This window comes from Chrysemys picta, chromosome 10, assembly GCF_011386835.1.
Source record: "Chrysemys picta bellii isolate R12L10 chromosome 10, ASM1138683v2, whole genome shotgun sequence".
Taxonomy (NCBI): Eukaryota; Metazoa; Chordata; order Testudines; family Emydidae; genus Chrysemys; species Chrysemys picta.
The window spans coordinates 58,298,984-58,312,787 of record NC_088800.1 but is presented as its reverse complement, the minus strand read 5'-3'; the positions used below and the strand labels follow the sequence as shown (position 1 = coordinate 58,312,787).

At 47.8% G+C, this 13,804-nt stretch overlaps 1 protein-coding gene across 1 annotated transcript in view; it reads right to left on the bottom strand.

Moving 5' to 3' along the window:
- The window catches only part of LOC103305755 (syntaxin-binding protein 4-like), a 115,080-nt gene extending 102,950 nt beyond the window's left edge, over positions 1–12,130 (bottom strand). The window contains exon 1 of the mRNA XM_065559917.1: positions 11,883–12,130. Within this exon, the coding sequence (XP_065415989.1) occupies positions 11,883–11,947 (65 nt within the window). The 5' untranslated portion in view covers positions 11,948–12,130. The remainder of the gene's footprint in view (positions 1–11,882) is intronic.
- Positions 12,131–13,804: the final 1,674 nt, after the last annotated feature.

The following is a 13,804-nucleotide window of genomic DNA, read 5'->3' as shown; positions in this document are numbered from 1 at the left end:
TCTGTGCTGGCCAAGATGGCAGCCGTCACAAAGACAACCCCTACGAGTGGGAACGAGCAATGAACACCAAATGGTTGCAGCAGGTGTGACGTTAGCTTTAGCCTAGCTGCTGCCCGTGCCCCTGGCCATTCCATCTGGTGTGGTTCATTTACAGTAGTTCTCTTGGAAGTGGCCCAAGGAGGTTTGCTTCCCATCCCTGCCTCTACAGGGATGTGGGGGGAACTTGTGAAGAAACTAGGCTTATAACTGCTGCGGCTCAATCAGAACAATGACACGCTGTGCTGCACGTACGACACTATCCTAAACAATTCATAGGTTCAGAGATTAAGTGATCATCGTGGTCCCTTCTGGTCTTGCAGTCTGACCTCCTGCCCGACACGAGCCAGGGGACTCCCCGCTTCAACTAGAGCATGGTTTTTAGAAAAACAATCCAGTCTTGATTTTAAAGTTTTCAGTGGTGGAGAATCCACCACAGCCCTTGGTAAACTTAATTACCTTCCCTGTGAAAAGTCTGCACCTTATTTCTAATCTGACTCGATCTGGTTTCAACTTCCAGCCTTGGAACTTGTTAAAGCCTTTTTCTGCTAGATTGACAAGAGAGGGCTCTTGAAATTCCTCTTCCCCATTTAGGTACTTATAGACCGTGATCAAGTCACTCCTTAACTGTCTCTTGGAAAGATAAATAGATTGAACTCCTAGAGTCTTCCACTATCAGACATGTCTCCCAACCCTTTAATCATTCTTGTGCGTCTTCTTTGAACCCTCTCCGATTTTTCCAACATTGTTCTTGAATTGTTGACATAAGACCTGGTCACAGTATTCCAGTAGTGGTCACATCAATGCCAAACACAGAGGTGATATATACTCTCTACTCCCACTCGATATTCCCTCTTTATACATCCAAGGATCACATTAGCCCATTTGGCCACATCACTGCACTGGGAGCTCCTCATGTTCAGCTCATTATCCACTTGACCCCCAAGTCTATCCATCTTAACTCAGTTTTTGTTCAGTCACTACTCAGACAACATCCCACTAAACCCAAAGGGTGATTGAATGAGCAAAGATTTCAGGATCTGGCTCTTTGATAATATTTTTGTCTATATTTAGATTGTGTAAAAAAAAAAAGTAAATAAATAAATCAGTAAATTTGAATAAATAAATAAAAAAGTCACACAGAACCTCTCATGCAGCCATTATCCCAACACAGTTTTCAAATTTCACTGACTATTAAGATAGTGTGTGTAGTTGTTTTCAGAAGGAGGAAATCAAAAGTAGTCAACCCAACTTCATAAAGAAAGTTCTGTGCAATCCTTCTCTTTGGGGACTGAAGAACCTCAAACAAATGTGGGTTTATAGACCAAAGCAGCTTTGAGAGATGGCTTTCAAAATGGCTAGACTTTCCCCTTAAGTAAAATACACATCTTCACATGCCCCTTCGAAGTTCAATATTTCCACATACAAAAAATGCCTCATCTGGTTAGCTTCCCTTCCCTCTCCTCCCACCCCAAATATCCTCTAAGAGCATAAGAGTGGCCATACAGGGTCAGACCAATGGCCCATCTAGCCCAGTATCCGGTCCTCTGACAGTGGCCAAAGCCAGGTGCCCCAGAAGGAATGAACAGAACTGAGCAATTATCCAGTGATCCATCACCTGTTGTCTAGTACCAGCATCTGGTAGTCAGAGCCTGGACATCATGGCTAATAGTCATTGATGGACCTCTCCTCCATCAACTTATTTAATTCTTTTTTGAATCCAGTTACACTTTTGCACTTCACGACATCCCCTGGCAATGGGTAAAGGGAAATAGGAAATTTGTGCAGTACCCATGTATCTAAGTGAGATAAACATTCTATAAGTACCGTATGTACCAACATCTGTTTCAGTCCAAATCGCCCGATGTGTTGACTTGAGATCAAGATTAACTGAATGTAAATATCTCATTTTTGGAAGCTTTAACAAGCTCTTTTTTCTTTCAAAGCCACTCAAATTATTGCGGCATGTTCCTCAATAGGACCCCAAGTCCAGTTTGACTGGGATTGCCCCCACATTTGGGATCCTTGCTCTTCTGCTCCCAACCTTCTCTCACAAAGCAAAAGGTGAATCTGCTTTTCTAGCTTGCTGGAATTTGGGGGAGTCAGAAACTCTGTCTTTCTATAATTGGAGTCTAATCTCCAAGCCGTTTAGAAATGGATCTGCTTAGTTTAAGTGGCTATTGTGGACAAACAAAAGGCTCTAGCCTCCTTCTTTGAACAGTTTCTGAGGTTGATTTGATAGTTTAATTTTACAGCCATGCTCCCTCCATCCTATTGGCCCAAATCTGCCTGCAGCTCTCTAGAGCTCCTTACTGCTTTCCCTTCCCAGCACCCCTACTGCCCTTCAAGGTCTGGGAGGGACAGTAATGTCAGCTTCTCTCGTGCTTTTCCAAAGAGGGAAACATGCACTACCACCCTTTGAAGTCCCCCTTCCAAGGTTTCACCCATACCACATCCCAGCCACGGTCAGAGGTCACTGCAGACATGATGCAGAGCGTCCCCCACACTTCAGATGGCCAACATTTTCTCTTCTTCTCTCACCTTCCTCTAAAACCTATCACTGCCATTGGGCAAGAGTCTCATACACCCAGTCGTGGCTGCATAGAAACACATCCACAAATGCTCCCACGGCCCCCAGTGAGACTACTCGGGGAGTAAGGGAGTATTCCAACAGAGTACAGGGGGGCCTCAAAATTCATGCTACTATTTATCGGACCTTCAGTGAGCAGACAGCTCTGCCTGGGTCTCCTGCAGCACAGTTCTGCCAAGACATTAATGTAGCATTTTTGCTAGGACTGCACAAAGACATACAAACTGCCAATCTAAATCACACCAAGAGTCCATCTAGCCTACTGTCCTGTCTGACAAAGGCCAAAGCCAAATGCATGAGAGGACAGTAAAACCCTATAGTGCATCTAACAGTGCAATAACGCACTAATAGGTTAGGAAATTTTCATGACACTAGTTCATGATTAGTTTATACCTTGAAGTGTGAGGACTAATAGCTTTGCAAGGTTTCTCCTATTATTACTATTCATACATCTTTTCTTTTACTCTTATTAAGCCATTTGCCTCAGTTCTGTCGCACCAAGTACCCTAGACAACATATTGTACAAAATGTGAAATAAACACAACATGCCCAATTCATTGTTACAATTCTGGAGTTACACTGGTGTAACCCCCACTGAAGTGAGAGATTAGAGAATCAAGAACTATAGATCTAATTTTGACACCAATCCAGAGGACAAGTTTACGTGTGTGTGTGTGTGTGCGCGCGCGCACAAACACACAGATTTACATACACTCATATTCTTTCTTGCCCTGAATTATAAGGAAACCTATTTTAAATGCAGCAGAAACTCAGCTGTATCTAAAAAAAATATTGTATTCAAGTAAACAAGTTGATACACACACACACAATATTAAGAAAAATAAAATCCCCCAGCTAAAATCAATCAGCTCTTACTCAGTCAGCAAATCAGATGTATTAAGGGTTAACAGGATTACTAAGTCCCCAAGGTTTCCAAATCCCCTCAGCCACAGGATTTCACTGGTTATAAACTTATTAACAGAAGCAGGTTGTTCCTTCCAGACTGGAAGAACTGAAAGCTAAGATCCCTTCTCTCCCCAGGCATCCAGTCTAGACTCCGTCTGCCAGCCTGCAAATACTTTCTGTCCTCTGGGTTAAGCTGTCTGGGTCCCCTGATGAGCAGCAAATTAATTGGGGAAAATAAGAGGCCGACAGCAGGAAACCAAAGGGAGATAAGTCCCAATGAATCCAAAGCCCACTGAAAAATTCACTGTACAAGGAAGAGAAGCGGCAGGAAAGGAGAAGCAACTGCCAGAGGCCTGGTCTACACTGGGCGGGGTGGGGGGATCAATCTAAGGCTACATCTACACTACCCGCCCGAATCGGCGGGTAGAAATCGATCTCTCGGGGATCGAATTATTGCATCTTGTCGGGACGCGACACTCGATCCCCGAATCGACGCTTGTACTCCACCAGGGGAGGTAGGAGTAAGCGCCGTCGACGGGGGAGCCGCGGAGGTCGATTTGCCGCCGTCCTCACAGCGGGGTAAGTCGGTTCCGATACGTCAAATTCAGCTACACTATTTGCATAGCTGAATTTGCATATCTTAAATCGAACCCCGCTCCCCGTAGTGAGGACGTAGCGTAAGATATGCAACTTCAGCTACGTGAATAACGTAGCTGAAGTTGACATACTTAGATCTATTTACCGCGGTGTCTTCACTGTGGTAGGTCGACTGCTGACGCTCCCCTGTCGACTCCGCCTACGCTTCTCACTCCAGTGGAGTATCGGAGTCGACAGGAGAGCGCTCGGCGGTTGATTTATCGCATCTTCACTAGACGCGATAAATTGACCCCCCGCTGGATCAATCACTTCGAAGGTAAGTGTAGACATGGAAAGGAACAGGATGTTAAAATAAAGTCCTCTGGGCCAAATCCTAGTCCCATTTGATTTACTGGGACAAACCCCATAGATTTCCTTAGGACGAGGATCTGACCCTCTGACTCCAATGAGATCTAACTTCAGAGAGTGGAAATATGAAAAGAAAAATCATGAAGAACATTTTGTTTAAATAGTTTCTTGGGCTTCCCCATGGCAAAAAATTGCACATTTCACCAAACTTTTTTGTTGAACTTTTGATGTATGAAAAATTTCTAATAGCCCTTGAGCTGGTTGGAAAAAAGAGGGAAGTGGGGAAGTTTCCTTCCTTTTCTTTTTGGTCCAAAAAGGACTTTTGATCAAAACAGGAATCAAAAAACGAAAATCAGGAAAACTGAGACCAGCGCTTGTTCTAGTGGTTGATGGAATCCTGCCTCCGTGGGGACCAAATGGCATAACACCCGTGGCCTTCTGAGAGAGAGGCCTCATGTTCTCAGGCTGAAAGGGATCGAATCTGCCTGACAGACTGGCATAAGGCCCTGATTCGGCAATGGGTGGGGACTCTATGCTAAGCCCTGAGAAAGCCAAAGGGCCTGCGAGGCCTCGGGTACCATGGAAGGAAGCATGAAGTGGCCTGTCCAGGCATTGTAACTTGTAGAATTGGGGCTAAATCAGTAATAATTCCACTCAAGTCAATGGAGCTACCTAGGCACACCTGACAACAGGAACTAGTCCCAGGCAACACTGCGTGCGTTTTTCTTTACAAGCCCACACAGAAGCTGCCCCATTTCTCTTTATGCCCACCAAGGCCTCCTCCCGCATGGTGTCTGCTTTTGAAAGACAGCCTGTCGGCTGCTGACGCCACCTTCTGCCACCAAAGCCAATGGGTTATTCCAACACTTCCTTCATTGGCTGGAGAAGGAAAACGCCATACATAAGAACGGCCCTACTGGGTCAGACCAAAGGTCCTTCTAGCCCAATATCCTGTCTTCCGACAGTGGCCAGTGCCAGATGCCCCAAAGGCAATGAACAGAACAGGTAATCATCAAGTGATCCATCCCCTGTCGCTCATTCCCAGCTTCTGGCAAACAGAATAATAGCCATTGATGGACCTATCCTACATGAATTTATCTAGTTCTTTTTTGAACCCTGTTATGGTCTTGGCCTTCATACCAGATCCCTTTAACCATTATCACACAGTCACATTTCTGACAGCAGTGCTTCCAGACCAACCACGCATGGAGCCTCTCTGTGCCAGCTGCTGGGCCATCAGAGTGGTGGCCAGTTCCTACCCGACAGAGCTTGCAGCGTAAATAATACAATAGCTCTCATGACCTGTCTAGGAGCTGCCCCACCCCACAGTGGCTGAGCGGGTTTCATCTCTCCCTCCTCACAACCCCATTCTTGCAAGGAGCTCAGTAACATTCCAGTTGCTACTGAACGGTAATCTGATTTTTCTCTATCACCCCTGCATCAAAAGCAACTCTTTCCCACCTCTTTCCTTCATCCCTTTTCCTCCCCATTTCTGCTCTCCTTTCTCTTTAGTCATTCTTGTTCTCACCCATCACAGCCCTTTCCCTGCCCCTCCCTATATCAGCAGCACTGCCCTTGACTCCTTTGGCTTCCCATCTTTGATTCCTTTCTCCAGCCCAGTTGCACCATCTTACTGCTCATTCTGGTCCTGGCTGTATTTCAGCAAGGGAGATCTACATCTACAAAGCTACTTCATGGGCCCTCTTCAAATCCCTCCTTTGCTGGGACAAACTCCACAGTGGTCAGGCAGCTGGTGTGCAGAGATCACTGCCTGGTCGTGCTGAGCAGTATCATCTCATTGCTTCTTTGTGTGCCCCCCATCTGTCTGCATCCACCCATGGTCTCTTGTCTTACACTTAGATTGTAAGCTCGTTGGGGCAGGACCTGTGTTTCTGTTCCATGTTAGTACACCCCCCAGCACAATGAGGTCCTGGTCCATGTTTGGGGCCCCTAGATGCTAGCACAATACCAATAACATGACAAGGCATAGCCTTGCAAAAAAAAAAAAAAATCTATCCAGCTAAGGCAAGTCATCACTTTTGATGGGCAGATAATTTCTCATTTGTTTTATCCTCACTGTTGCAGAGGAGAATATTTGCATCTAAGCTGTACATTTCATGACAATTTTGCAAAGCTGACTTCACTTCCACTGGAGGATTTCAAAGTGTTTTATAAGCATTCATGAATTAAGCCTCACAATTGAGCCCGATCCAAATCCCATCAACTGACTTCAGTGGGCTTTCAATCAGGCCCAATGCCCCCAGATAGGCCAGCAGTATTGTGCCCATTTTATAGATGGGGAAACTGAGTCAGAGAAGAGAAATTAAATACCCAAGATCACAGCAACAGAGCCAGAAACTGAACCTACGGGCGCTGGCTTCTAGTCCCCGCACACTAATCACTGCCTAGGACACAGATTTTAGAACTTGCTCTGTTCACTCATCAGTGCAGGGGAAAGGTTGCCCAAGTGTCAGTTCCCAGCAGGTGCGACTGTACAAAAAGTATCAGGGTATGGGACAGTTTAGTTAGTCTATTCATTCATTCATTGCAGACACTCTAACAAATTAATCTTTTAATCAGTGGCAGAGTTGGGCCACATCTATTGAAGTGATGGGACAGCGTTATCTCACTTGCCATCTGTTTGCTGCCCTGAAGAGCTTGCTTCCTGGACAAAATCCTAAGCAAAGTGTAAGGCCAGCAGAACACCACCCAGCCCATCTGGCACTTTTCACACACTGGGGGTCCTGGAGGGAGCTTGGCTTTTCCCTGAGCCAACAATTTTCCCGATGCATCAACAGGACTAATCAGACACATACTGTAGCAGAAACAGAGCAGCTTCTGCTAGGCAGATTGCTGCACAAACTCTTCCCCTCCCAGCCCTCCTTTCCGGAAGGGAGGGCTTTCTTCAGCTGTTCCCCAACTGCAGGCAGCTAAATCCAACAGAGCTTTTCTCCGGATACAGGGTTGGGTCTGAAATGGTGTACCGGAGAGGACAACAAACTTCTGGGGAGAGGAAGGTTTTCACCCACCCGATTCGCAATCCAATGAAAATGAAGTCAGATGAGGTCTGAGAGACGTTGGCACCATGCCCACAGAATGGGGAGATACACTAATGGGTTGGGTTTTGCGGAGGGTGTTTTTAAAAACATTTAGGCAGATTGTCATTGTCTAACAGTGTGTCTGTCTAGGACAGGGATCAGCAACCTTTGGCAAGTGGCCCATCAGGGAAATCCACTGGTGGGCCAGGACGGTTTGTTTACCTGCCGCATCCGCAGGTTCGGCCAATCACAGTTCCCACTGGCCGCGGTTCACCATTCCAGGCCAACGGGAGCTGCGGAAAGCAACAGCCAGCACATCCCTCGGCCCGCGCCGCTGTCCGCAGCTCCCATTGGCCTGGGACAGCGAACCGCGGCCAGCGGGAGCTGCGATCGGCCAAACCTGCAGATGTTGCAGGTAAACAAACCGTCCTGGCCTGCCAGCCGATTTCCCTGATGGGCCGCATGCCAAAGGTTGCCGATCCCTGGTCTAGGAACTTGTATAGCCCTCTATCTACCTTAGGTGCTCAGATGGCCCCCATGACCATAGTACCTGAGCATCTCACAATCCTTGATGTCTTCATCCTCACAACACCCTGGGGGGGGGGGGCTATTATGCCCATTTTACAGATGGGGAATTGAGCCCCATAGAGGCTGACTTGCCTAGGGTCCCACAGGAAGTCTGTGGCAGAGCAGGAAGTTGAACCCACCTCTCTAGCTAGTACCCTAACCACTGGACCATCCTTCCTCTTTAACTATCATAGAGCCTGAGCGCCTCGCAATTGTGAGTGGATTTTAGCTTCACTGTACCCGTATGAGGCAGGCAAGTGTAAGCCCCCATTTTGTACACAGGGAACAGAGGCACTGGATAAATTAAAGGCTTTGCCCAAGCTCACACAGAAAATCTGTGACTAAGCCAGGAACTGAACATAGGTCTCCTGGGGCCCAGCTTAGTATCCCATCCACTAGGTCATCCTTTCTTCCATGAGGACATGCTGATAAAAAAAACACTTGAGTCCTGTTTGCACTGCAGCTTCCACCGGAGATGACTCGTACCTACCAATAGTGGGGGGGGGGGAGGGGCAGCGTGAGGGCAGCGGCTTCAGCAGATATTACTAAGCATGGTATGAGCATGCTCAGTACAAGCCAAGCAGCAAATCTGGAGGCCAGGGGCACCTCTTTCTTCCACCGTTGTTCCAAAGCTCTGCTTATGGCCAATTGCTGGTACAAAGCTTGCTCTTGTAGACAAGGCCTAAGAGGAGGATGTAGGTCCCAGAAGCCATCCCCCACACCTTTTTACCTACCAGGCGGTAATCTAGAGACCTCCCTATGCTCACAAGTATTTCCACTTCCACCAAGTTGGAGATGCTGGGCAAAATCCCGCTCTCCACCACACAGGTGTAAAATCAGAGCTCCAGCACTAAAGTCAGCATAGTCAACACTGAATACACTCGAGTGTCACTTAGAGTATTAGGTGGTTCAGGTGGAGTCATGAGGGAGCCAAATTCAAGAGCAGATGACGACACTGCACATGTTTTAAAAAGGAACGACTTTGGGGAAGTACAATGTCTTTGCTTATTCTTGGAGGCACCTCACACATTTCTGTGTGCCTGAAAACAAATGATTGTTTATTATTATAGCACACCCTGCAGGGCTGAGATGAACCTTTTGCACTTATTCAATACATGCAGTGATGTGCTGGAAACTGGAAATCTGGATTTAAGTCCAGACTTCACCCTCCTTGTGGAAGCATCTCTAGGGTTTTAAGTTCTTACAGGAGTAACATTTTTTCCTGCAGCTGAAAAAGCAACTAAGCAAACCAAAAATATTCTTTGCTTATGACATTCTCCACCCCTCCTGGAAGGAATTTGCTAATGAATTCCAGTGGGAGCTACACAAATCTCTGTTACTTTTAGTTCAACATTCAAGTGTTAAACCATCAAAGAAAACAAGTTTCTTGGAAACATTTAAAGAGGTTAGTCTCCTCTTACTAGGTTCTTCCTTATAAGGCATATAATGAAACCTTTATGGGATTCTGGGGGACATAAAAAGTGAATTATTTCTAGCAAAGGCAAGAGAAAGCCCTGTTCAGAAAGCTCAGGATTGCTTTTAAAGGCAAAACCCCATGAATGTGTCTCACATGTCACTAGAAATACAGGGCCAGATCCTCAACTGGGGGAAAACCAGCGTAGCGCCACTGAAGTCAACAGAGCTACAGTAGGTCACACCAGCTGAGGTTCTAGCCCACTGAATCCATAATTCATCAGCCAGTGAAGTCAGTCGCACTATGGACCCAGACTGGGTCCATTCAAGTCAATGGGAACACTCCCATTGGCTTCAATGCACACTGGAGCAGGTCCCACATATAAATCTATGTGCCATATTTACAATTAGATATTAGCCGTCTTTCCTCTGCCCAGATTTTCTGCTTCATGGAAGCATGTACCTTAGAAAGCCAGAGATGTTCTTGATCACACTCACCAATTGAGGGATGCATCAGGCCCTTGTCATTTATTTCTGATTGGTTTCAGTAACACCAGGCTCTCCCTTTCTGAGGTTTTAAACAGAGTTGTATATTTTCTGCCAGTTTAATCAAATAATTACTTTTCTAACCAAGCACTTACAGTATCAAATGTCCTGTCAGAACCAAAATTGCATGTGTCATCCTGTGCATGGTATGAGTATCAGGGTGCAAATCAAGAATTCCTGGGTCCAAGCCTGGTTCTGACACTGATTCTGGGGTGGTGGCCAAGTCCCTTAACCTATCTGCTCCTCTGCAGTTAGATTACTACTATTACCAGCCTGGGAGAATTAAATTAGATATTGGGATGGATTTAAGCGGATGGAAAGTATGCATAACTCGTCCTAGGACAATGGACCTACTTGGAATGACACCAGCTGAACCCACTATGTTAAGCACCATTTTTCCAGCACATTCCCCATTTATGATGGCGACCGAATTTGCATAGGGAATGCAGGAGTCATGCACTGTACCAGGAAGGCTTCCTTCAAACTGCCCCATTTGGGAAATTAACTAATTTACTCAACCTCAGGTGGAATTTAGAGAGAATTGAGCATCCAAGCTACTTGGTCCCCCTCCTAGTGCCCAATCCAAAACAGCCTTCCATTCACTTCATCGGACTTCGGATCAGACCCAGAATGAGGTACTGCCAGTTGCACATGGATATGTGGTGTGCATCTGCCTTTGACCAGATACCACCACTCATTTCATTTGCGGTCTCAGACTGGACTTGTGCAGCACGCTCCAGGGGCCTGATCCCCTTCGCCTAGGCCACATTCCGCTATTTACACCTAGGCAAAATGGATGGAAAATGCTACCAGATCTGAATGGGAGCAGAAGGACAAATGACTCCAGAAGCTGAAGAGACCCTCGGAGTCTTACCCGTTTCTGCTTGTTAGTGTCCTGGAACAAGAACTGTTCAAAAAGCAGCCGCTCAGCTCCAGAGTCTATCAAACCCTCTTCCTTTCCTTGCCACAGGCTACTGCTTTATTTTGTCATTTTTAGTTGCATTTGTCCTTCCATGGGGTGGTTCTCCAGTTGTCAAACTGAGTGGAAGTAACTGGCGAGAGTCTTGGTGCAGGTTCCTAGAATCTCATTGAGCTCTCCTACCACTAAGGCCTCTTGTTTCTATGATCCCAAGCTAGGGGGTTGGCATATCCCAGGTGCCAGCTTAGAATTTCTACGGTATCACACATGGAAGTTGTCTGGCCAATGTATCTTTTAAACTCAGTCCCTTCTAGTGTAAGAGTCTGGGAGCAGGGAACCAATTCAATTCTGCTGCCTTGTCTACTGGTGCAATTCTGTTGGAGCCATTGGGGACAAGGCTGCAATGGCCCTTTCTAGATGTTTTGTGCACACTTACTGTCCCAAACAAACACTACTGGCTTAGAGAAAGGTCACAAAACTAGCAGTTGGAACACAGGGGCTGGGAGCCAAGAGCTTTGGGGAGATATTATGTGGGACCCTTGGCAAAGCTTTTCACCTTATTCTACTTCAGTTCCCCCAACTATAAAAACAACCCCAGTGACCCATCTCACAGAGGAAGGGAGCTGGAGTGTAGTGGCTGTCAGACTTAAATAAGCCTTGTAAAGGGTGGCTGGAAGAAGGGAGTTAGAGGAATGCACCTGCTCTCCTTTCAGGGGCCCTGCAAAGCGACTCCATGCAGGGCCTTTCCCCGATCACAAGTCAATGCGTTCTCCTCGGGACCCCCCGCGATGGGTCCCTTCCCGCTGGGCTGTGCACCACCACACGCGTTAAAAGTACCCGGCCCTTTCCTTTGTGCCAGCGCTCCACTCAGTGTGTCCCGTCCGGCCGGGCCGGGCCAGCCCAGAGGCGGCAGCCCGCTTACCAGTAAATGAGAGAGAGCCCGTCGAAGCGCTCCAGGTCCCTGCCCGGGGGGCGCAGATAGGACATTCTCCGCGGCCCGCAGTCACTCGGCCTGGGCACAGCTCCCGGCCAGCGCCTGGTCCGGGGCGAGGCGCCCGCTGCAGCGCTCCGCGGCCATGTGGCTGCAGCAAGGGGCTCCCTCCGGCCGCGCTCGCTCTGCTCCAGCCACCTCCCCCGGATAATCACCGCGGCTTTTCACTGCAGCGCGACGCGTCTAATCCCAGCCGGCCGGGCCATGTGACGGGCTCCGGCCCCGCAGGTGCCGCGGGGCTCCAGCGCTCCCCGCCGCTGGCTGGGCTAGCGACAGATGTTGCGGCTCGCGGCTTAATCCTGAATGGCAGAGCCGCCGGCAAGGGCAGGCTCCGGCTCAAGGGCTGCCAAGGCTGGAGCGCCGGCTCCAGGCAAGGAGGGGCCAGCCAGGCGCTGCGTCTCCCTGGCCCTCTGGCTGCCGGACGCAGCTCATTGCATGAATGGGGCGGGTGCTTGAACCCCTCTCCGCCAGACAGTGCACAAGCCGCACAACCAGCCTGGGTTGTCTGTGACCCACCCAATGCTGCTGCTTATTATAATAATCTGGGGCTTCTTCTCAGCACCCTTGAAAGGGAAATCCCCTGTGAATCTGAGTTGGCGCCATAGCAGCTGGAGGAAGGGAAAAGAGCAGGATTTATTATTATTATTGGGAGTGCAATTGGGCCAGGGGAGTTAAGAGAAGTGATTCAGGAATAAAAAGCGCCCTGAATGAGTATTAGATGGGCCAGAACCATTTGATGGCCATTCAGTCCTTTAAACACTAGGGCTGCTTTGGTTAGATGAGCAGCTGACGTCTTACCAGCGAGTCAGGAAAGCGGCCCTAAAATATATAAAGTAAGGTTGCTTGTTGCTCCTGGCTCAGAGACTCAGGAAAGGGGAACCTGTTTATGATATTGCCAACCCCAGCTATTCCAAAGGTATGAGATTTACTTAACCACAATACGATAAAACGATGATTTGGGTTGGTTTTATTTGCCTTGGGTCACTTTTCAAGCTTTTCTCCGCAACCCCAGAGGTGAGGAACTTATTAAAAAAAAAAAAAAAAAAGTAAATCTGAGACTCCCACTTAATCACATGATTTCGGGAGTGGGGTGTCATTCTGGGGGCCATCCAGACCAGTGAGGGGGTGTCTCACTACTTGCCATGTACTCCTGAGTGCTCTGGTGCTGCAGCTCTCTGCCTGGGCTGCTGTCACCACCATGCATGCACGCTGTCTGCTGTGCAACCCTCTCCCGTACTGGGGACATTCGTTTGCGTCCTGCAGCAACACAGTCACTCCCTGGTTTCCACCAGCATTAGTGGTGGCAAGCTAACCCCCACACCTCTCCGTCCTGGATTTTCCCCAAAACCATGCGCTCTGCAGTGTCCAGCCCTTTCCTGGGCCCTTCCAAGGAACACTAAGGTTCATTCGCTCCTCTAAAGAGAGGAAAGGCACCGCTTATCACTTTGAATGGAAGGGACGGTTCATTGGATGGTTCAGATTAACGTAGACAAAGGTTTTAAGTAAGACCACGTATACACTGTAAAGATTGACATGGTTATGAACAAATAGCATTAGAAAGCATTTTTCACTTGTAAGACTTTAACAAGCTATCGTCTCAGTATCAGGTAAAACTTAGCAGACGCTTCTTCCAGCAAGATGGCAGACCACCGCTCTCGTCAGGATCTCTCTCCAAAGATAAAGTGCTCAGTTTCTTTGTCTTGTTAGGTGAAAATGTAAGGGGGGGGGAGGGTTCTTTGCCCCACTTTTGTAGTCCAGTGAACCACTGAAAGGGATTGTTCTGAATGTTGGCCTACCCCTCCCCCCAGTAGAGTTCATTGGACCTGTGAGAAAGGCGACATGGAGTCTGGGGG